At 45.9% G+C, this 23,915-nt stretch overlaps 1 protein-coding gene across 1 annotated transcript in view; it reads left to right on the top strand.

The window, feature by feature from the left end:
• The first annotated feature begins 4,435 nt into the window (after positions 1 to 4,435).
• Positions 4,436 to 23,915, top strand: part of SORCS1 (sortilin related VPS10 domain containing receptor 1) — a 310,095-nt gene continuing 290,615 nt past the window's right edge. The window contains exon 1 of the mRNA XM_049810783.1: positions 4,436 to 5,304. Within this exon, the coding sequence (XP_049666740.1) occupies positions 4,654 to 5,304 (651 nt within the window). The 5' untranslated portion in view covers positions 4,436 to 4,653. The remainder of the gene's footprint in view (positions 5,305 to 23,915) is intronic.

Raw genomic sequence — 23,915 nt, 5'->3', positions numbered from 1 at the left:
TAATTTGGGATGGCACTGGTTTGGGGCTTGATTGTCTGGAATAACAAAGGAGAGCTTTCATGTTAATTAATTTAGAGGAATTATTAGTGTTAAAAATAAATAGTTCAATCACCTTTCCAAAAATATTCTGAGTGAAGGAAATGAAATTCAGTGGAAAGAAGATACAGATTTTATTTCAGTTCCAGATTTTTTTGGAATAATTTTTGTGTGCCAAATGCATTGCTCCTATTTGAGGTCCTATGATTTACTTCTGGTAATACCTACGTAACGATTATCTAAATATTGCTACAAACAAGCCATATAGGTAAATAATTTCCATTTGTTCAGTGAAATAAGAGGCACTTGGAAATAGTTGTTTTGATGTATATAATTAGTCTCTATTCTCTTTGTGATATTTACAGTTGAGAGCCATCTTTTTTTTTTCTTCTTTTTTTTTTTTTTTTCCTAAGGGAAACTGCAACAAGCCCTGTTGTATCCTGATTTGTAATTATTTTTTTTCAAACAGAGATTCCTTTTGGAGGAATTATGTGTAATGTCGAACTACAGTATTCATCACTCACCGTGGCTTGATAGGAATCAATGGAGCAGTGTTCTTCTTGGGCTCCCTTCATTACACAGTCTTTACAGAAAAAACTGATGACTTAAAATGAGTGTAGATTCACAAAATCCAGATTATACAAATATTTACTAGGGAAAGATTATACTGCTTAACCTAAAAGACACTTGAGTGCAAGGTAGATCAGGCTATGTTATGCCCCTGCTCTATATTACTCAGCTGGTTAATCCCACCCAGTTCTGCTTCTTTCTCTCCATCCTCTTTCATTCCTCTTTCTCCCTTTCTCCTCCATCAAAGTGCATACAACGTTGGCATAGTCCCTGAGGTGCTTCTATCACGCAGGGTACATCCTCTAGCATGTTTCAGAAGACAGGAATCCTGTGGAGCCAGGAAGTATCTTGGGACCACATTTTCACAAGTAGTCTCTGATGGCGAGTGTGAAACACTCCGGAGCAAAGGGTTCCTGCAGATGGCAGATTATTGCAATCATTGCCGTAAGGATTTATATCCTTGACCAAGCGTGTATTTCCACCCGTCTCCGAACCTGCCCAGTCCCCAGTGAAGATTTGTGTACTCATGTGCGTTTCACTCTGTTCCTGCTTCTCTTCTCAAGGCTATATAAATCCTTAGGAAGAAGCTTGCGCCACTGCAACAGCTACCCAGAACTGGTATCTGCTCCCTTCACTAGATTCCTGCTTATGCTTCCTGACTCCAAAAAAGCGAGAACCTCCTCAAACCCTCTCATGCCTGTGCAGATCTCTGCCTTTGCGGTAGTTCCTCCCTGGCAAAGAGGAACACCCCCTGCCACTGCTTATCCTGGTAAAGGCAGAGGCTGAAGATGCCGGCTGAGACCTGCATTTTTCATTTGCTCTCACAGCATCATGTTTTATAGTGACAGCTATCTCCTGTTCCATGGCTCCCAGGGTTTGCATCTCTCCCCTCCCTCAAGGTAATGCTGGCCGTGTGAAAGAGAAGAGCAGTCTCCTGATCAGGTACTCTAGCAGCTCTGATGAAAAATACATTCTCACCAGAGGTTGGAGCTGGACATGTGGTGTAGTCTGTGCTATTGAAACGTCAGATCAGGTGTAACCTTAGGTCAGGATACCCACGAGTGCAGCCTTTCCTTTCTCGTGAGCGATGGCCATGGAGTTCAGTCACTACCCACCAGTGCTTCTTTTGGGCCGAGTGTATGAATTCAGCTTCTCTCCAATGACAGCATAGGGGCTTACTGTAGCTCCCAACTCCGAAAGCTATCCCTTACATCAAAAGACAGGGGATTATTCTTTTGTGCCAAAGACTCTGGCTTCTTATCTCTGATGGCTCAATCATCACATCGTCTGCAGCAGAAAGATGGCTGGCAACAAGATTAGATTATGGCGATGTAAAATGTCTCTCAGATAAGTGCAGACCATGAGTATTCAAAAGCACACATAATCAGATTGTAAAATTGACTACCACAGCATGCCTCAGACACCAAGACTATAAATAAAGATTAGACAAATTTAGGGAAGACAGGTCCATCCGTAGCTATTAAACATAAGGGATCAGGTGCAGTTTCTGTTGCCGGAATCTCCTAAACTGATGATTTCTGGAAATAAGGATCAGGGAAAGGCTTATACTGTACATCTCTGTCTTACATCCACCCACAACAAGGGTTATGCTGGAAAAAGTGGCTGTCATCCTCAGGTCAGATCCAGTATTTTCTCTCCATGACTGACTCCTGTGTGCATTTGCTGAAGAGCTCCGCAGGTGTAGTGTACTCACAGTGTATAAGGTGTGCTCTACCAGGCACATCCATATCACTCAAATGAGACAGCTAGATTGTTTCTCTCATTAGCCTTAGCCACTCATTGGCATGCAAATTTCCATTACAATCCCAGGAGAAATTTCTTCTGACCTTTTATTAGTTTTTTTCTTCCAAGTTCTTTTTCTGTCTCGCCCACTCATCTCTTTGAATTTCAACCCTTTAGATTAAAGCCTCTTAAAGACACTTGTCCTAGGAAGGTGTCACTCTTCAGTGCATCCTTTGTGATAGACCAATCTGATCAATCTATTGTATAGAAGACAAATGATTGGTTTGACAATAAGGTAGCTCCATCTCCAATGCTTGGTGCTTTGCTGATCGCACTGTGACTCAGTTTCCCCCGTGTATACAAAAAGACTAAAATTCAGTGGCCTTTGTGAAGAGCTTTGGGGTTAGTGAAGGAAAGGAGTTGTTTAAGTGCAAATTGTTAATTATTATTACTGACAGACTGTAACTAATAGTAACCATTTTACTGGGAGATATGGAAACAGGTACGCAGTTAATTGGTTTACAGTAGATTTAGCGGAGGTCTGGTGGTTACATGGCAGACAATCCATCATTGTTGTAAGCAGCATGAAGTTAGGCCCAGCCTCAATTACTGAGTCTCCCTTCGCCTGTGGTCCTGTGCTAATAATATCCCAACATGTGTCACCCGTGAGCATTTGAGTGAAATCTCTAGAAGAATGTGGAACAAATCTGTAAATCTCTTTCTGAAATGCCCTGCCAAAAAATACAGTAAAGTCTTCCATGTCAGGAAGGAAACGTTAAAAACATTAATTAAAAAATAAACTCTCCTGGAAATCAAATGGGAATGAGTGAGAGCAGGCAGATGGGGATGGAATAAAATTCCAGTGGAAGAGCCCTTAATTCCCTCCAGCCTTAAAGCGCGTGGGCATTTGGAAGTGCCCGTTAAAGCTCGGGCCCCTGTCCCGCTGCACGGGCAGTCACCAACGGCGCTGCCTGCGGTAAGGGACCGGTGGCTCCCGTGGCCAGCAGACACCAGCCTCTGCGGTCAGGGCTTGGTGATCTTCTCTGGCCACCACTAGTGAGTGCTCCCTGCGGAAGATATCTAGTGAGAGAGGAGCACAGCTCCCGGGGGAGAAATTGCTGGTCCTGAAAACGGGAGAAACAGCTAGAGCAGAAAGGGGTTTTTTTCTGCTGATAAACCAGGGGCGAGGAAATCTCTCTCTCCCTCTCTCCTGCCACCAACTGCTGTCATTTCATTTCCAAAAGCTTGTCCCTGTCTCTATCAGCATTTATGTGAATACATCTCTGCCATGCCCGAGTGATTTATCTAAACATAGGCAGCTACTGTAAATGACGGTACGGTGAAGCAGAGCCAGAGGAGGGAACGGAGGGGTAGAAATGCGACTTTCCCTCTGTGAAATCAAGCACAGTTGCCTATTCCCAGCAACTCCAGTGCATTTACATCAGTCCCGGGGGGAAGCAAGGGGCGTTTCAGAGCCTGCTCAGACATTTAAGGCCACTTAATTAATCGAGTTAAAATACTTCCTCTGGGAAGACTATACACACATGTACGTATGCTTATACATATGTATCGCTCCTTCACTTCACACGTTTGCTTCCAGTCCACATGCGGTGGTTTTAGCACGTCGGGGAGCAGGTTTTAGGGGTTTGAGCTGATGGGAAGCGCAGGGGAGGAAGGGATCGGGTGATTTGAGTTTCGAAGTTGGGGTAAGTCCTTGGAGTGCGTGTGGGGGGGGGGGGGGGGGGTGTGGGGGGGTGAGTAAGCAATCACTCACGAATCACACGTGGGGCGTCCCGGCGGGGCGGCTGCGGGAGGAGTGTGATGCAGAAGCGGCGAAGTGAGAGTGAGCAGAGAGAGAGCGAGCGGGAGAGGAGCGAGCTGTGACTTCCACGGAGGCAGCCGGGAGACATCACCAGCCAGGATTTGCTCCTCTCTCTCTCCCTCTCTCTCTGATTTCAATTCAGCTCCTCCCCCGTGTGGTTGTGGCTTTGCCTTCCATCAAAAGCCTGATCAGCAACGCCAGTCTTGGGGGGGCGGGGGGGGGGGGAGAAAAAAGAGGGGAAAAAAAGAAAGGAAACAAGAAAAAAGTGCAAAAGAAGGAAAAGAAAACAAGGGGGGGAAAAGAGGGGGGAAGAAAGCGATCTCCCCTACCCCCGGCTGCATCTAACACAGCAGAGTCTGAAACTTTATGGAGTTCCCGCTGTGTTTACCCCGCGGCGGGTAAATCGGCAGCACCCTGCTCTCCTCGCTCCTGCTCGCTCCTTCGTGCTCTTTCTCCCTCGCACTCATCAGCAGTCAGCAGCGATGGAAAAAGTTGCTGGCTGGTACCCAGCCTGGCACGTTGCTCTCCTGTACTGGACATGGCTTTTCCTCTTCACTTTTGGCTTTACCGGTGCAGAAATAACTTGCAGATCCTGCCATTCCCAGGTGAAGCCGCAGCAGCAACATCCGCAGCAGGGATTATTAATGCACTTGAGGACCGACCGAGGAGAAAAGGACCAGAGGAGGTTCCCCGGGGAGAAGGGAGGCGAGAGAGGGCGAGGGGCCGGCAAGGAGGCGGAGGATGCCGGGCTGCAAGCGACCCTCGCCCCTGCTCCGGCGGGGACCAAATTCAGCGGCTGGGAGAGCCGCCGGCTGCCGAGGGAGCCCCAGCAGGCGGCCGGGGACAGCCGGCCCCCAGCGGCAGCGGCGGCGGCGGCTCCCGCCGAGGACCGACCTCTCCGGGCCCACGGGTCCCCGCCGGCGGCCGCCCGGCCGGCCCGGAGCCGGCGGCGGCGGGGCCGCAGCCCGCGGGGCGCCGCGGGGCCGGGCGGCGCCGCGGGGCGGGAGCCGGGGGACGCCGGCGCCGCCCGCTTCGGGCTGGAGGAGCTGCGGCTGGGCAGCACCACCTTCGCCCTCGCCGGCGACTCGGCGCACAACCAAGCCATGGTGCACTGGTCCGGGCACAACAGCAGCGTGAGTACCGCCGCCCCGGGGGGGCCGGCGGGCTGCGGGCGGCGGGCTCGCTTTCCTCCTCGTTTTCCCCCTTTTTTTTTTCTTTTCCCCTTATTTTTTTTTTTTCCTTTTCGGGGGGGGGGGCTGGTGGTGGTGCTGGGGGTTTCTTCTTCCGGGGGGGGGGGGGATTTTGCGCCTCCGGGCGCCGGGGATTGGCTTCGCTTAGCAGTGTGCAGTGGGGCAGAAGTGCTTCAAAAGGGCCATTCTTCTGGAGCAAAAAAAAAAAAAACTTTCCTCTGCCCGCCCGCTGAGCACAGGCCCCCTCCAACTCTCTTCTCCCACACCCCGGAGGCAGAGAGGGATAAACGGGAGCACAGCCCCTTTCTCCCACACCCCGGAGGCAGAGAGGGATAAACCACTGCCACCGCCCGCGGCCGGGAGGGGAAAGGTCGGGCTGCGGGGGATCCGGCCTTGCCACCCTGCCTTTCCCCCATGGAAACCCCCGCCGGGAGCCTGGGGGGCTCAGCTGCAAGCGAGGCCTGGGAAAGCCCTTCTGGTGCTGCTTCTCCTCCTCCTCCCGGCCCCCGAGAGCCCAGTCAGCCCAAGGGCTCATCCCCAGGCCCTGCTGATGGGGAGATGCTGGAGGGCTTCAGGACTTCATCTCCGCGGTGCCTCTGTGCAGGGGATAAAGCCGCTTTTTTGGCTCGTGTCGCCAAGGTGTTAAAATGGACAGTTCTTGTCTCTTCCCCGTAACCTGGACCTTTCTCATGAACAGCAGCAGAACGGCTGTGACATGAGCCAAGCAGAACAAAACCAGCCGGAGAAGTATGTGACTGGTTTCCAGGCTGGAGCAACAGTCATGGCATCAAAGTTACCAAGTTAACTTGAGCCCTGTATCCCTCCAGCCTCTGCTGTGGAGGTAACCTGGAGCCAGAGGGCTGAGGCCTGGGGAAGGCAGAGTGAGTTGCCTGGCATGCTTTCTGCCTGCCGTTAACTCTGCTCGTGGGCTAGCAGAAGTCAGGGGATCTGTCTGTCTGAACGCTTCAACTTCTGCCACTTTGCCTCTTAGAGACAGCAAGCAGAATGCTAATAAGAGAGAAAGGGATGCTGGCTCTTCATGGTCGTTGCCCCTACAACTTCCCAGGAGAAAGGGGGACTTAGGCTCTTCTCCTCTAAGGTGTCTGCAGCTGTAATGCCAGAAGGTTTCTGGCTGCTTGGCAGAAATCCTTGGCCTCCCTTTCAGCTTTCAGTACTAGGAGCCTGATAACATTTTGAAATAATGGTCTAATCATTATGAATTCCTTTTGCTATAGATTGCATCGAGGTACATCACAGCCACCCGATTTAGAATTATAGCGGATGTCATAAGCACCTCACTGTGGGGTTCAGCCCTAGTTAATTGGGACATGGTTTTATGGTCTCATCAGGAGCTTTTTAATCAATTAATTGACAGAGGAATACTTGTCATCTCCGTTTTGAAGGACTTTCCCCTTTCTTTACAACTCAGCTAGCCTGTCTCTTACGTAGTTGTGCGAACAGAAGCTGCCTTGTAGGAACTCAGGTCTGTTCATACAAATTGAATTGATGCTGACATTGGTTTAAAGTGACCCATTTGATATAAAAAGTCATCCAGCAGGCATCAGTTTTCCTGCTCTGTCACTGCAGTTATGTTTAATATGTACATTTATCAAGGCACATATATTGTTATGTATAATAAAACACATATATGTGTTTAGGTATACATATACGTGTATGTATGCTTCTGTCCACTGTGGACTGTCAATGCCAGGGACTGATTTACTTTCTGAGTGCCTTGATGCACAAATGTTTTCAGGGAGCTGTGGGGGAATATTTTGCTACTGTCCTTCCCAAAGAACTGTGGGTTGCATTGCGTATGGGAAGATTATGCTCCCACCTTGCTGTTGGCGGCTCTGGCAGTGCTGTGCTATCGTGTGCTGTGATTGCATCTCCCTCGCAACACTAAATGAAGCTGGGCCCCAGCAGGACTTGGGTGCATGACAGGCTTGTCCGGGCTCAGCTGAAGCGAAGGCGTGTGTTCAGCAGGTAGCCCAAAGCGGCACTGACCCACTGTCTCTGCGTGGAGGTTTCGGGCACTCATCTGTGAAGGAGCTGGGAGTGCGAGGGGCTTGGGGTGAAATGCTTCATTTAGGGTACAACGTATGTAGTTCTGCCTGCGTGGGGGTCGCAGAGGATCCCATGGTGCTGCTTGAAGGGATGCTGTGTAACCCCGGTGCCCTGGCTGCACTCCAGCAGCAGTAGCTGCCAGCTTCCTGCCTGCGTTTCCCTGCTGTGGCGGGGGGATGCAACACACCTCTTCACATTTTCATTCTTATGTGCTCTGCGAGTGCTGCCGTCAAACAGCTTTTGCCTTTCACCCAGGCGCAGGGGCACTATGAAGATGATCATTGTTTGCAGCATCTGTGTGAGTACAGGAAAAATCCAAAAAAAAGCTCCAAATATTTGAGATTCCTTTAGATGGAAAAGCTGGAAAATTAAAGCACCGTCACCACCAAGTTTTTCTGTTGCGATGTACCTGATTCTGTCAGCCTCAGTGTGGTTCCCTGTATCCTTATTTTGGTAGCGGTTTGGATATAATTGCAATGCTTCTGATGGAGGAGAAGGGACCCCTGTAAAGACTCCTAATTTCTGTAAGGGATTGTTCTCAGTGTTTGCAGCTTCTTTCAGGCTTGGCTGTGATTTCATGTTGAGCGTGGGCACCATCTAACTGATGGCATTCTGCTCTGCGGATGAACTCGGTGTATGCTCAGCCACAGCTACAATAAGAATAATAAATAATAGTCCAGGCCATCCAGGTATAACTCCACCAACATAAATTAGCTTACATCAGGGATTATTTTGACCCACTAATGACTTTAGGTACTCCCTGGGCAGCCTACCCTCCAGGACAATGTCTGTATCCAGACATTTGGGGTGTGCCCAGCTCACATCTGTCGGGCCATGCTTCACATGGGCACTAATCACTCCTGTCCACCTTGGCTTTTTAACTGGTGCAGTCAGCAGGAGCTCCCCAGAGGAGAGCATAGGTGTAGGGAGCCTGGATTGCCAGATGACCGATAAGGATGGCACTGGGAGTGTATCAGGTGTTGTATTAAAACACAGGTGGGCCTCAGGCTTTCTCTGACTCCAGTGAAGGTGAGCGAGGCCACGCAAGGCTGGCTGTCATCTCCACAGTCCTGAGCTCTTTCAAGTCTGCAAAACAGAGAAGAGCGGCTGCAGCTAAATTGGGTGCTGGAAATGGTCTTTGGCTTGTACTAAGTCCCAGACTGTCTGGAGATGAACCAGGAAGGTGTTAACTGGCCCATGCCAGCACCCTGCCTAGAACCATTTTGACAATATAATAAGAGTATAGACTATTGAGTCTGTGAATGGGTCCTGGTATTGCTTAATTTACCTGCATTGATACATCCTGAGAATCTTTCCACTGGCCTCTGTAGAAACTGGAGTAAATGATCCTATGAGATAAAATCTTTCTCAAATCTCTGCTACAAGACACACAAGTGAGATCTCCTGCCTTTTTGCACCACTGAAGAGATTTCATCATTGGTGTGGAAGTTGGCAGGTTTCCCAGCTTGCAGAGATATCAAATGTACTTCCTGATGTGGTGTATCCAAACACTGTAGATTTGGAGTTCCCATAGCTCTCTTAATGCTATGCTATAGACTAGGAGAAAACCTCTAGCAGAGATTTGTGTGTGGAGCTAAAATAGAGACTGGTTTTAATAAGGAGAAGCAAATCTCTAGGAGACATCCATTATGAGCTTCTGGGATATGGGTGGTTCTTGGAGCTTACAAGAAACCAAGACTGCTTCTGTCCTGGACTGGCTTAGAGTGAGATTAGTGCCTCACTTGTTCATTTGAAAGTACCCTGGACAAAGAACAAAAAAACTGGAGGAGGTCAGATGATAAGGGAGTCTGAGCAAGAGCCTTGATGCTATAGCTTGTGCTGTGATGTGGTGCTGTGAAGGAGGGCAGCATGGGTTTCACATTCACTTAATAAGGCAGTTTACTGCTGCCTTGCACTGGACAGAGTGCTCTTCTGGGCTGGACGTTGGTGTAGATCTCAAAGTGTCAGGCAAAGAATTTGAGCACGTACCTTCTTGTACATCTGGGGATTGGCTTTTACGTGGTCACGGTACCTTTAAACGGCTGGTTTAAACTCCTGTGATTTACATAGCTGGAAAGACAAAACTGAGCTTCTTATAGGTCCTCCACAATAGAAGATCCTCAACAGACTGATGGAGATAGAGTCTGGACCAGATGCAGAACATCCATGGCCAGAAAGGTTTTATATTCCATCCACAGTAGAAAATCAATACAACTGATGGGTCCAGTGCAGGATGAAGCCTGCAAGGTCATCACTGCTGTTGTCAGGTGATTACCCTAGACAACAGGGGAAGAGTTAGGTCTCTTATGGGAGAGCTTTTAGGCAAGATGAGACTCTACGTTAGGTATTACTTGCAAGATTTTACTTGATGTTATCGACAGGACAAACTGGGCACTGGTAAGGCAGAATAACAATGCACCTATATATTTCCAATGCATTGTATTTCCTCCTGGACAAAGTAATTGTGAATAACGTGTTGTTGGATTTTCAGCTGAAGCATTCAAACCTACTTTGTAAATTAGGAACCTCAAGAATGGCACAGGGCTGCAGCAGGTACTGCATCCTGCAGCCATAAACTGATCAAACTGCATCTTAAAAACAGTTGGGTTTCTTTTAACCCACCCTCCTATTGCCTTCTTCCTCTCTGGGTAGCTGTTACAAGCCTTATTCTGTTGGAAACAGAATTCTGGCTGTTGGAAACTTCTGTCTGATTTCTGTTCTAACATTGCCATTGGGCAATTTAGATTAATTTTTTTTTTTTTTTTCATTTGTGCATGTGCCTTTTAATTAAAGTTATTTTCCCTCCCTGGCACTTACACCCCCTGGAATTATTTTACAGGCAGTGATCATATTCCCTTTCAGCCTCTGGTTTGCTAAATCAAGCAAGCGCTGTTCTTTCTGTATCTGCTTGTAAGACAGGTTGTGGAAAGTGAACTGTGAATTTCTAGGAGTCAGGTTCCCGAGAGCTCAAATTTGAATCAGATTTTTGCTTTTGATGAACACAATTCCATGTAGATGATAACAAATGTATTCCCTTTTACAAGTGAGACAGTAAAGGCATGGCAAAAGTATCTCAAATTGCCAGTGCTCTTCTGTTCAGAGCAGAACGGGGGATCGTAGTCAAAATGTCACTTTTCACATGTTCGCACTCTGAGACTTCTTTGCTCAGATGCTGTGTTCATGCAACAGGCTGTAGTTGGTACTCACCCTCTGTCCTTCCCTTGCTGGCAGAGCTGTGGCTTCAATGTAAAACTACCAGGGATGGATTAAGAATCTGCCAACATCATCCCATGAGTGATCGGCATTATGTTCTATGACACTGCGATAGCCCATTGCTCCCTTCCTCCCATGGCAATTGCATTATTATAAAGGAGGAATTTTAAGGAAATGAATATGGATGTGGAGCCCAGGGCCAGATGCGCAGTGAGACCCACGGTAAGGAATGACCCCACTGTCAGTTGCTTTGCATTTAGATTGGTTCCTAGGGTGCAGGAAACGGGTCCCAAAAAAGATTCATCTGAGAAGGATGCCTGCATTAAAATACTTCAGTGAGACGTAGTATGTATTGCTTACATATTACAACAATATATAATAGTATTAATAGTATAATGTACCAGATGCTAAGACTCTTTCAGGCTAGTCTCTTGCTAAAGCTAATGAGAATGCATTTAGGAAGGGAATAAAAAGTGAGGAAACGAAAATGGGGATTCAAGCCAGAAAAAAATCAAGTCAAATTAAAGTATTGCTGAAAGTCCCCTGTTTCAAATTTTGGTCTTCTGAACTTGATTTACTACTGTGTAGATCATAAAATACTCCACTTCCATTCTAGATATGAAGCCTCCTTTAAAAACAAGCCTGCAGTGAGAGAAAATACTCAAAAAATTCTGTAACTTTGAGTATGACTTTATTTCTTTAAAGAGAAGGTTTTGAGGTGTTTTTGTTTTGTTTTTTTTTTTGTGTGTGTGTTTGGTTTAGCAAAAATGAATCAACAGCCATAGTAGTTCTTTCTCCTGTGTTGCAGTCTATCTCTAGATATATTTCTTGACTGGATAAAATGTAGGCTTTTCATATACAGAATATGAAATAGGATACGTGGGAAATTGTTAATAAGAATAGCCGTGCACTGAGAGAAAGCAGTGGGTGAAAGAGAATCTATGAGGACTAGAAGAAAGGCTTGTCGTGTGAATCTGGTCTCTGTGAAAGGGTTTGGGAGATGATGAGGAGCTTCCACCCAGACTGACAGGTGGGTATGCAAATCCCATCACGAGGGGAGATTAAGGAGAATAATGGAAGAGCTCAGACAGTTGCAACTGGCATTCATGCAATATCGAGAGGCTATAAACTGTATAAAGCAATAGGGTTATAGTTTTCAATCTTCTTAATACTGTACTTTATAATAGAAAAGGATTTTCTCCCTTTCCTCCTGACTTCAAATAAGACTTTAGTATTTCCCTGACCTGGCAATCATGATGAGGTCTGTCCAGAGGGAGAAGCAAGGAGGTCAGTAGTCCTCAATTCATTCTGGAGAGGTTAGAGACCATTCTGACCCATTCAGTCATGATACGGTTTTACATGTGAAGGGGTGCAAGGTTAGCATTGGCCTTGGACAATCATCCGTCCTCTGGGCCTTTCTTACTCTGCCAGACTGAATACAACCCTCACGTTGTGCAGAGCTCCAGGGAGGAGAGTGAAACTGCCCCATCAAAGACATTTTCCTCTGGAAAATGCTGTTGTAGCTTGGCAAGAACATTTCATAGGTTCACACTGATCTCCTTTTGATCCCAAGGCTCCTGAGAAACAGCCCCAAACAAGCCAAAATCGTGAAAGTTTAAAGTAACACTTTTTCATTGTTTTGTTTCAAGGCAGCATTTTTTTAATGAATTTCCAATTATTTTATTCTGTATTTAAAAATGATCCAGTGATACAGAAACCTTGGTTCAGTGTCCCACACAGAGGCATCTAGTGACATTTGAGATGATACTGCCTCTACCTGCTGCTTCACAGGGCAAGGGTCTCCTGTGGGTCCTGCATCCTACCCCACGCCCAGGCCTGGGAATGGTAGAGCATCTCAAACTATTTTTGCCTATATCTGGGCAACTGATATTATCATAAAAGCTGTGTTTACTGGATCCTGTTCAACCTGAACCAAAGCTACATTCAGGTTTTCATTTCATAGGAGGAGAAAAAAAAGTCAGACTGACACAAGGCACTTCTTTTCTCTCTCTTTTTTTTTTTTTTTTAATATCTGGCCAGCAAACCAAAAAATCAATGACTCCCGCAGCTCTAATTGACATTTCTGTGTTAAATGAAAATGGGTCTTGATTCCAATTCAAATGGCAGCATTGGGTGATAGACTAATTATTTTGGAATTTTAAATGCATATAAAAGTTGATGCAGTAAAATGATTTTTGTGCCACTTGCGATTTTTTTGGCTATCTCTTAAATCAAACAACAGTTAACATGAGAGCCCTTAATCCCTAATTCTCAGTGCTGGTAACACAATAATACTTTTACTTGGTACTGCACTTTCTCTCCTTGGGGAACATAAAAGGAAAGTACTTTGAGAACAAACAGGATATTTTAGGATATGTCCTAAAATGTAATTCCTTTCTTTTAGAGGGTCTCCAAGAACTTAATTGAACTTCACATCTTGTCCCTAAAGAGAGGAGTGATGTTCTCCTGTGGTAGCACACCAGGACTCAAAGCTGCCTCTGAACTTCTCCCCCGTGTGCTGCCATGCCAGGGACACGATCAGGGCAGGCTGTGCTGAGGTGCTCCTGACACGAGGCGTGCGGGGAGGAGAAGGCTGAGGACAGAGATGGAGATTTAGGTGGTGCGGGCGAGGAAGGTGAGAAGTTGGACCTTTTTCTGCTGCTACGGAGGGATGTCAGTGCCAGGTGTCCCCGCCGTGAGCAGCCCATGCTGGGGCAGAGCCTCCCATGCTCTGCCCCTGTGCTGTGGTGAGGAGCAGAACTGCTTCTGCAGGGGCAGGAAGGTGAAGGGAGTCACAGGCCTTGTGATTTCTCTTTTCCTGGAGGGAAAACTCAGAGGTGGCCCAGATGTGACAAAGCCCACGTCAAGCAAGTGGCTCGAGCGGGACGAAGGGATTGACCCAGCTGTGCTGTGGGCAGCGCGGCTGAGGAGCCTCAGGGCAGGACGAGGAGACCACTGAGTGTATGTAAGGCAGCAAATTACATGGTAACAGCAAACACCACCCACCTGCACTGCCAGAGAGATTGCCCTCGTTAAAAAAAAAACAAACCCCAAAACTTTTTTTCCCCCCATAATATTACATTCCCTAATGCAGAAGCAGCAAGGTAGGGAAGATATTCTTGGACTGTCTGGGCTGGTAAAAATACTGGAGTGCATCTAATACATAAAGATATGGCTATATGGTGTTTAGAGAAGGTGTCTGAAATTCATTCAAGACAGTTTTCAGACTGCCACCAGAAATACGTGCCCCATGCCCTGTGTATCGCTTCTTGCTGCCTCTTGGAACCTAAGAGCCCATTTGCAGAGTCTTCCATGTTTTGCACAAATATGTTAAATCAAAAGATGAAGGAGAAGAGGTAGATGTAAAGGGATGATTTGCAGTTGGCATTTCGAGGCAAACGTGTTCTGAAGGCATGGAAGGGCTGGGGTTTTTTTGGGTGGAGAGTGTTCAGCCACACGTGGGAAGGTCTTGATCCCTTACAACAGCAGGTCCCAACTCGGTGTCAGTGCTCGCATCCTATTTGTATTAGGTTTTATATCACCTTTGCTGGTGACTATTTAAGGACAGCAGTGCCATGAGCTCTTGCAGTTCATTTTCATGCAGGTCGTCAGAAGGAAGTGAAAGGCTCTTTAGAAAATCTCAGGCTATTTAGATAACCCAACAAAGACATCCCATGTCTTTCCCCAAATGTTTCTCTTCCTCCCTCATTCTCACCTCCCCCACTACATTTAAGGTTGAGAAATAATTCAAGGGAAATATTTTATATAACAAATGTAGGCTTGTTTTTCTCTTCATAAATTGCCCCTGCTCAATATGTTATTTTCTCAGGTGCACTTTTTTTTTTTTTTGTGAAGTTCCTGATTCAGAAATCAGTGGGAAATCCCTCCGTAATGTGGGAATGGAACCCATTTAATCATTTGGAATAGACTTTGCATGGAGTATTTTTATTTTAAATCCAAGGTATATTTTCAGTAGATGAGAGGTCATATGCTCCCTTTCTGTGTGTGTGACTGGGTCAGTATAAGCCTTTAGAAACAGCTTAATGTTCTCTGCCTTGGCCAAGAACGCTGCCAGTACTTTTCACTGAATATTCTTTGAAAACAGACCTAGGAGAAGTGAATTCCACTGAATATTCAAATGAATATTTGAGGACCTTATTTTCTGAAGAATTTACCTATGTGTAAGTGTAAATATGTATAGTATATAGGTCTGTGGTGAAATGTCACCAGGTAGAGGAGTTTTGAGAATAATTATTCCCTGAGATAGTATTCGCACCACGGGAAGGGACTGCACTACACCTCCTCCACTTCATTTGTATGCATGTTTCCACAGTGCCCTCAATACGTTAAGGGGGAGAGAGCCTGGGCTAAAGAAAAGAGGAATATAGATCTGGGCTATATAGATCTGGACTTAGCCTGGATCCAGTGACCTAGCATCTCTGCAGAAGAGCTGCTGAAGTTTAGTAATAACTATTTAGGCTATTGTAACCCAAAGATGCTTTGATGCAGATCTGCATCTCTTTGTTTAAATGACAAATGACTGTTTAATTGTGTATCTTCTGGAAAACAAAATGAAGTAAAACAAACCAAAACATTCTCCAGCTCATGTTTTGGATCAAAAGCTCCAAGTTCAGTCTTGCCTTCTATTTTATTCTCAACTTTTATAAGTTGACATTTGGTCTTTCTTTTTTCTTCAGAAACTCCTCATCCACTCCCAAACAACTCATTTTAAAGTTGTTAAAGGAATAAACATGGTTGATTACAGCTGCCTCTAACTGCAGGCTGTGCCCATGGCTGTGAGCTGGGCAGGATGGCAGGGCTGTGCCATCCCACCTGTAATAGAGGCAGCTGGACCGTGGACATCTATGAGAGCTGGAGCAAGGAACTCAGCTCTGCGTTACTGTGCCACGGTACAGGGTCCTGCCATCTTTTCTTCCTCCACCAAAACACTGCGTTCTGCAGTCACTGAAATCCCTGTTATTTTCATCATGCTGCAGGCTGGGATCCCATCAGATAGACTCAGCAGCTCCCGTGCCTCCCTCTCCTGTGGGAACGTGAGTTCTTCTTCCTCCCTGCAAACCGTGGCGTGCTCCGTCCTCCTCCTCCTCCTCACCAGCCACCCACGGCCCTGTCTGTTGATGCTGTTGCCTGGCGACCACCCTGTGATGGACAGCTTGGAGGGAAGCGATGATTAAACAACCTGAACTTGCTTCTGAAAGCAGCGGTCGTTATTGTAATGTGACAAGCAGTGACAGCTGAGACAGCAACACATTCGGAGTGTGATTCCTAAAAAAACCAAAAACCAATAAACACACGAGGAAAGTGCTGCACACACCTGTGTGTGTAGGTGTGCGAGTGCTGATGCCTTCCCCTGATGCAGAAGGGTGAGGGAAGGCATGCGTGCGTTTATTAATGAAAGGTGAACATAACCCAAATAATTGTCATGATGAACAGGCCAGCCCACGGGCCAATGCAGCTTGCATTGATGCTGTCAAACATCTCAGCTACTCTGGCAGGCCAAGGCAGCAGTTCAATGGGATGCTGCAGGTGTTAGCAGGGGGTGGCTGCCTGGCCAGCACCCCCGCGCTGACTGCCAGCAGGAATACCCTCTGCATAGAGAGGAATGAGCTTAAGCTTCGGCGTGAACGTGGTGGTCCTGCTGGGTCTCCCTGCCACTTCTCCTCCTGCCTTCCAGATGGACAAGACCAGTATAGGCACAAGGATGCAGGGTGGACTCAGCGCTGATGGGGAATGCATGTGGCTGTACCACCACAGTGCCTAGTTTAGGGGATGGTGCATCACAACTTCCAGCATCAACTGAGAGGCTCCTGCCCCGTTAGCCTTCCTTCCAAAGCCAGGTGACACCAAATGTCCTTGCAGAATCAATTTGAAAACAAGACCAGATGCACATTAAAGACTGGCTAAACCAGAAGAAATGGATCACTACTAGTTGAGTGTGGTGGGTTAACCCTGACTGGATGCCAACTGCCCACCAAAGCCGTTCTATCACTCCCCCTCCTCAGCTGGACAGGGGAGAGAAAATATAACAAAGAGCTTGTGGGTCAAGATAAGGACAGGAGAGATCACTCACCAATTACCGTCACGGGCAAAACAGACTCAGCTTGGGGAAAATTAACTCAATTTATTACAAATCAACCAGAGTAGGGTACTGAGAAATAAAACCAAATCTCAGAATACCTTCCCTCCACCCCTCCCTTCTTCCCAGGCACAACTTCACTTCTGGATTCTCTACCAAGCCCCAGCGGCACAGGGGGATGGGTATGGAGTTTACGGTCAGTTCATCACACGTTATTTTCTGCTGCTTCATCCTCCTCAGGGGCAGGACTCATCACACTCTTCCCCTGCTCCAGCGTGGGGTCCCTCCCACGGGAGACAGTCCTCCAGGAACTTCTCCAACGTGAGTCCTTCTCATGGGCTGCAGTTCTTCACGAACTGCTCCAGCATGGGTCCTTTCCACGGTGTGCAGTCCTTCAGGAGCACACTGCTCCAGCGTGGGTCCCCCACGGGGTAACAAGTCCTGCCAGAAAACCTGCTCCAGCGTGGGCTCCTCTCTCTATGGATCCACAAGTCCTGCCAGGAGCCTGCCCCAGCGCGGGCTTCCCACAGCGTCACAGCCTCCTTCGGGAACCCACCTGCTCTGGCGTGGGGTCCTCCCCGGGCTGCAGGTGGATATCGGCTCCACCGTGGACCTCCCTGGACTGCAGGGGGACAGCCTGCTTCACCAGGGTCTTCCCCACGGGCTGCAGGGGAATCTCTGCTCTGGCGCCTGGAGCATCTCCTCCCCCTCCTTCTGCACTGACCTGGGGGTGTGCGGGGCTGTTTCTCTTACATGTTCTCATTCTTCTCTCCGGCTGCCGTTTCTGTCTGTCCCAGCAACTTTTTTCCTTCTTAAAAATGTTATCACTGAGGCGTAACCACTATCACTGATGGGCTCAGCCTTGGCCGGCAGTGGGTCCATCTTAGAGCCGGCTGGTATGGGCTCTCTCGAACACATAGGAAGCTTCCAGCAGCTTCTTACAGAAGCCACCCCTGTAACCCCCCCCCCCGCTACCAAAACCTTGCCACACAAAGCCAATACATTGAGAAATCTTAAGAAAGCCCCACTCATGAACTCAGAGAATGAAAGCTATCTTTTTTTTTTTTTTTTTTTTTTTTGAGTGCTTGGAATGGGCCAGTTCTGCAACAACTGGGTTGGGGCTCTGTATTTAGTCATTAAAGTTTCCTTAAGACCCAGGTTCCTAGAGTCTCTTCCTTCTTACACTGTAAAAAACTTCCTGACAAACTTCTGTAGAAAGCATACTGTTTCCCTTTTTCCTCAGCTTCGACTTCATTCCTTGTAATGCAGCTCAGAATTAGGCGAGGAGCTGGGATTGCAATAGGCTACTTCGATAGTTGGGGAGCTGTTGGACAGGATCACAGCTGAGGTCTGACAAAATTCAGCATCCCCGCAGTACAGAGATGTGGGCTGGTTTTGCCACCACTTGACTGAAGCCCAGAAATAGTAGGTTTACATCCCTTCCAATTTTTGTTCTTAAGTGTAACAGGCTCTAGGGGACTTAAGTGCTGTCACTCTCCAGGAGTCATTCCAATGTTAAAGCTTGTCTTTGTGATTTTCCCATGCACACAAGATATAGATACACACAAGATCCAATGGAGCAAAAGACATATTCATACTGATGGTTTGTCTGATTTGTGCATGGATTTGGTGGGAGGAAATGCATCTTCCTGGTGCTTCCCACTTGCTTCTCAATCTCCCCTTTTAGTTTTATCCCAAGTTGGAACTGATTTCTGCTGTTCTTTTGTCCTGTCTGGGTGCTGGTCCCTTTCAGCCCTTCTCAGGGAAATAGCCCTGTCTTGACAGGTTCACTACGTTTTATTTTCACCACAAAGAATGTTGGGGGTAAGGTATAGCTTCAATGCAGGTGAACATCAGCTTTCTCTTAAAGCAGAGTGAACCAAAGATACTCTGACGTTTCTTTGAACTTTTAAAGTGATGTTAAGTGTAGCAAGTATTTCCAGGAAATGTTCGTGCTCTGGATTATCTACCTATGCTTTGATGGCTGCTCATGTCCTTTTAAAATTCCTGTCAATGTCTGTGCTTAGTATAGTAGCACCGATTTTCTTCAGTGCTGTTCAAGTTCTTAAAGCAGGCTTATCACTGAGGTATCTGAGTGATGGCTTTAAAGGGAAATAAGAAAACAAACCCCAATCTACTTTACAAAGATCCTTCCAAAAAGAGTTAAGAAACCACCGGTGCTCTTGTCAGACTGGAAGAGAAAGAAACATGCACACACAAAGAGAAGAAAATTTCATCTCCTGCCTTGCTCTATCCTTTCCATCTTTCCATTGCGTCTGGCACCATCTCAGAATGAAATAGTTGAGGAGGAATGTTGAGTCTGTGTCTGCACTCCTTTTCCACTCATGTAAATCAGGAGTCACTTAGATGAAGCCAAGAACCGCTTTGTGGAAAGCAGAAGGAGAATCCATCTCTGTTCCTTTCTAACGCTGAGGTATTGCAAGACCAGGCAGAAGGAGTAATTTCTGAGAAATCTTGTGTTTGACAAGGTGGATTTTGGTGAGAAACAAACCTTTATGAGCAAGTAGGGCAAAGAGATACCTTGAGAAATTTTCTGAGGAGCAGAAAATATAGTACAAAGGAATCAGTATCTCATTATGAAATGTTACTCAGGAAACTTGTACTTAATCTTCTATATAGACAGTATTTTGTTTAAATAAGGACATACCGTATTATTAAACAGATGGAGATCTTTGTTGGAGAGAGTTCAGAGAAAAGGAAAGATGTCTGTAATTTGGTGCTCCTGCTTAAATATATGGAATTGTGTGGTTGACGTCTGAATTTGGATGATACTATATGAATTAAACTTCAACCCATTAGTAAATTTGTCCTTCTAACAAGCTACTCAGATGATCCAGAAATATGTTATGCAGAAGCAGCTGATAGAAGATGAAAATACTTCTTCACAGAAATATATGGTATAATGAAGTATGGGAGATGAATGCAGTATCGCAATAAGGACAAAAGAAGACAGATGACACACAGTTTTAAATATTCACCTTCTGTGTTGAGTTTACAAAGGACAGATGACGTCAGTAAATTGAAAACGCCACTGAGACATAAATCATTAAACACGAGTATTAGAACTACTTGGGGAAAGAAAGTTGTCAGAATAATTTTCCATTAGATATACAGTTTAGTCAAAACCAGAAAATTTCTTGGGGGTATGTAATTTTCAGTGACATTTGCTACACTAAAGTATCAACCAAAATTGTCTGCATTCTGATAGTGTCAAAAACTGTAGTGAGAAACATTCCCAGTTGACTTTTGATTTGGCACCATGATTATGACAAGGTATTAAGGCCATATCATGGACACATCTTTTAAACTGACTATATAAGTATATGTGAAGTATATGGGACAGTACGTAATATTTCATCTCATTCCCAGGAGGTGTAAAAGTTCATTGCTTCTCCATCCTCTTCCACCTTCCCTTCTGGGAATGGGCTCTATGAACAAGCCGTATTCTTTCTCCCTCCTGGAGAGATTTTGTTTCCAGCTGTCTCCTCTTTGCTATGTCTCCTTAGTCACACAGTGGATGTCATTGAAGGATTTTGCTGAAGGTAACAAGTTCTTTCCGCAATGAGGCCACTGCAGGGAGGCAAGTCTCTCTATGTATACCTAAGGGGGTAGTCTCAAAGGCAATACAATGTTTTCCTTTCTGAGCTAGTACTTGTGGGGGTTTTACCACTGACACCCCTGGAGTGGCAGGAACCACATCTCAAATGTCTTAAAATACATGTTTTAATTAATGATTAATGTTCTGACATTATCCAAAGGAAATGCTTTGGTGCTATTGATTATCAGCTGAAAAATGTTTACTGGTACTCATTTTCATGGGAAATTTCACGGTCTCGCCTTTCCTTCTTGGGACAGAAAGCAAACAGCCTGTCTGAATCCCTCACAGAATAGAAACTGTGGCTTCTGACACATTCAGACAGAGAATGTAGCTGGGAAGGTAGTTTTTAAATGAATCTCAGCAATTTTTGCTTTCTATAAAATGATCCTTATTGGCTGCTGTAAAGTTAGGGTGAAGGTAACTTGAATATCAAATATTCCTTTTTGTTCCTGAAACAATCTCAGCTTTACTAAGGATGGCTCTGTGGAAAGTCAGAAGTGTGGCAGGTCAGCTGTTTCTTAACTAGGCAGAAACTCAAGGGGAGAATAGATTGCAAGAGGAACATTTGAAAACCCAAATAGCTGTTTTCACTGCTCTGACCCCTTTCACTGCTGAGTAGATTGACAGCTGAGATCCTAAGATAATGTGATTTCCACCCAAGCGGGAACCTCCTAAAAGTGTTAATCACTGACGTTGTTTTAGCCCAGAACAAAGAGATGTCTTCTCCCTGATAATTGCAAATCCTGTACAATGTTCCATTTACAGCACTGAAACGCTGTAAAGACAAATATTTGACTCCTGGCTCAAAGAACTGACAGTGGCAGTTAGCCATGATCAGGGAGGTAGATACAGCCACTCCACTGGAGAAACAGTTACAAGGAATGCTCTGGATTGCTTTATGAAGGAGCCAGATAACTTGATTGCAATGGTCTTGTCCTTAGGCAGGAGGTAGACTAGATAATTGGTTCTTCCTTAAATGTGTGAACAGGCAACAAGAAGCAGCAGAAATATGAGGTTCACAAATGCATCGACTATGTGATCACTTGATTCAGCCTAGTAAAGTTTTTTTGTGATTTAGATAATTCACTTCTAAAAGGAAAATAATAATAATAAAGAAGATACAGACAGGCACAAGCACACAAGAGATGAGCATTGATTTTAGGGTGTGGTGAGAGGCAGCAGAAGGCAATTTGAAGGAAGCTGAAAGAATCCCTCAGGGTGTAAATTAGCTCTTGAAGGGCAGGGGACCCAGCTGGCTGTAATTCTCTGTCTTCCCAGGTGGAAGGAATAAGTGATTAAGGAGGAGGAAGAGATAAGAGGGAGTAAGAGTAGAAAAGCAACAACAGTCTTTTGTAGGACTGCATGAAGTTGTAAGTAGTCTGTTGAAGAACAGCTTTTCTAGGAGAGAAGCTGAGTTGTTGTTGGTAAGCTTTGGAAAAACCTGATGCTGAGTGACCTCAACAACTGAAGAAAAATACTGTGGTCTGAAGTGTTTTCTACTAGTGGAGAGATGCTAAGGAAGAGATGTGTCCTAAGCAGGTAGGAAGTCTCTCTGTTGCAGTGGGGGTACTAACTGGAGAATAAGAGAAGACTTGGTAAAATAGGGAAGGGTAGGCCTAGAGAAATAGTGTGCTAAGACATTGCCTGGAAAGCCCAGGGAATGGAGCCACAGACTGAAGTTGCTGATAGAGCAAAATAACGCGATGGTGTTGGAAAACTAGGTTTGTGGGACGTGGCCTTGAGAAGTGAAACAGCAGGCAATGGAAAAAGGAGGAAAGAAGGCAGGGCTTGTGGACTGGGGTAATGTAATCAAAACAACTGGTGTTAAGGGTGGTGTTAGTGCCAGAATTGGCTAAAAAGATACTTTAGAGGGGAAAGAACATTTCAGAAGTTGAGATGTAGACAGCTGGATTGATTTAATTCAAAAAGAAGAGTATGAGCTTTTTGAGAAGGAGTGTGGATTTCCTATTGGAGATTTTGGACTTCGGTGATGTAGAAGCACTGGCTGGGAACAAGAGGCAGAAAGAGGATAAGAGCCAGGATAAAAACAATGAAGCCTAGTTATGCACAGTTGAATCCTGTGTTACTGGTGAAACAGTGTGGAGGAGGACTTGGACTGACTTGGAAGGAGATAAATTGGCAGATATTAACATTGCTAGCCAAAATTTAATACTCGGTGGGCAGACACAGTTGCTGGAGGGTGGGACCTAGATGGAGGAGTTTACCTAAAAGTAGTTTTCCATGCTGTGACTTTCCATGCATACACTGTGCTATTTGTTCTCAGCATCTCTGAATGAAAGTAATCTCTCTCAGCCACCACCTGTGGTGGTTTGACATGAGCCAGCCAGCAAGTCGTGTCTGATGCATCTGGTTTAATTGTATTTCAATGCTTGGAGTCAGAGCTATGATATGTGAACAAGACCGTCTTAAGGGACATAGGTAATTGCACAAATTGGTGTGAAGACATTTTGCCAGAGAGATATATTTTGTTTACCTTCTTGAATTTGTCAGGGAATGGCCTTGCTATTTGTAGAGGTACAAGTTCTTATAGCTGGAGAGCTGCTGTCTGGGCTCAGAAAGGAGTGAAATAATTGGGGACTATGAAAGCCTGTAGCCTAGCAGTTTATGTTTTCAGGATGATGTAAGCAAAACCAGAGGCCTTGATACCCTCTCGTATCTTTACGACAAAAGCCAGTAATGGACAAGGGATTGCCCTGGTCTCAGTGGGGATTCTGGTGGTCTGTTTTTGCCTTTTGAGCATGCAGCCTTAGAAACAAGCTCTCCTGAGACTGATGATGCAGTCGCAGCAGAAAGGTTGCAGCCTAGCTTGGATTTGAGGCTTAGACCCAAGATGCAGTAGGCTGTTGAGCTGGGAGGAGGCAACGTTGTGCATACTCTTGGCTTGCAGGAAGTTACCTGAAGTGTACCTGTATTTACCTTAGCTCATGCTGAGAGGAATTTAAACTGAATTTTCTTTCAAGATGGGGAGCCCTCATGTGGACAGTTATCACAGACTGGCTAATGTCTGGCAACTCCTTAAGTTCTACTAGTGTGAGATAGATCATTTAAATCCTCAGATTTTTTCCAGATGAAGCTTTTGTATGTCTGCCCACAGGAGATTGCACTATGGCATTCCTGCTTTTTTTAAGCTGGTGTTGGCAGCATGTGGCAAAGGGTTGATCTTAAATGGGCTGGTATGTTATAAAAGGCACAAAGAAGCAGCTTCTAGCACCTGATATCCTGCAGTATATCATCTCAAGGCAGCTGGGAGTCTCTGGTCTGACCAAAAATCGTACCCCCCCTTATCAGCTGCTGACTCCTCCTGGTTTCTTTCAAAGGGGGTTTCTCCCATTCCCACTGATTTCCGCCCCCCACCCCTTCATTCCAACTTCTTTAACTTGTGAAAGTGAAGCACAGCTTGGCTTGCTTCTCTTGAAGATCTGCCAACACCCACATTAACCCAGAAGTACCTTCTTCCTAGCCAGTGTTTTGGCAGCAGACCTTCTGTCTTCATACTGCAGAGCTCTGTCTGGAGAGTAGAAGGGACAGATCTTGCAC

This window comes from Accipiter gentilis, chromosome 9 (assembly GCF_929443795.1).
Source record: "Accipiter gentilis chromosome 9, bAccGen1.1, whole genome shotgun sequence".
Classification (NCBI taxonomy): Eukaryota; Metazoa; Chordata; class Aves; order Accipitriformes; family Accipitridae; genus Astur; species Astur gentilis.
This window is presented reverse-complemented; position numbering and strand designations above follow the sequence as displayed.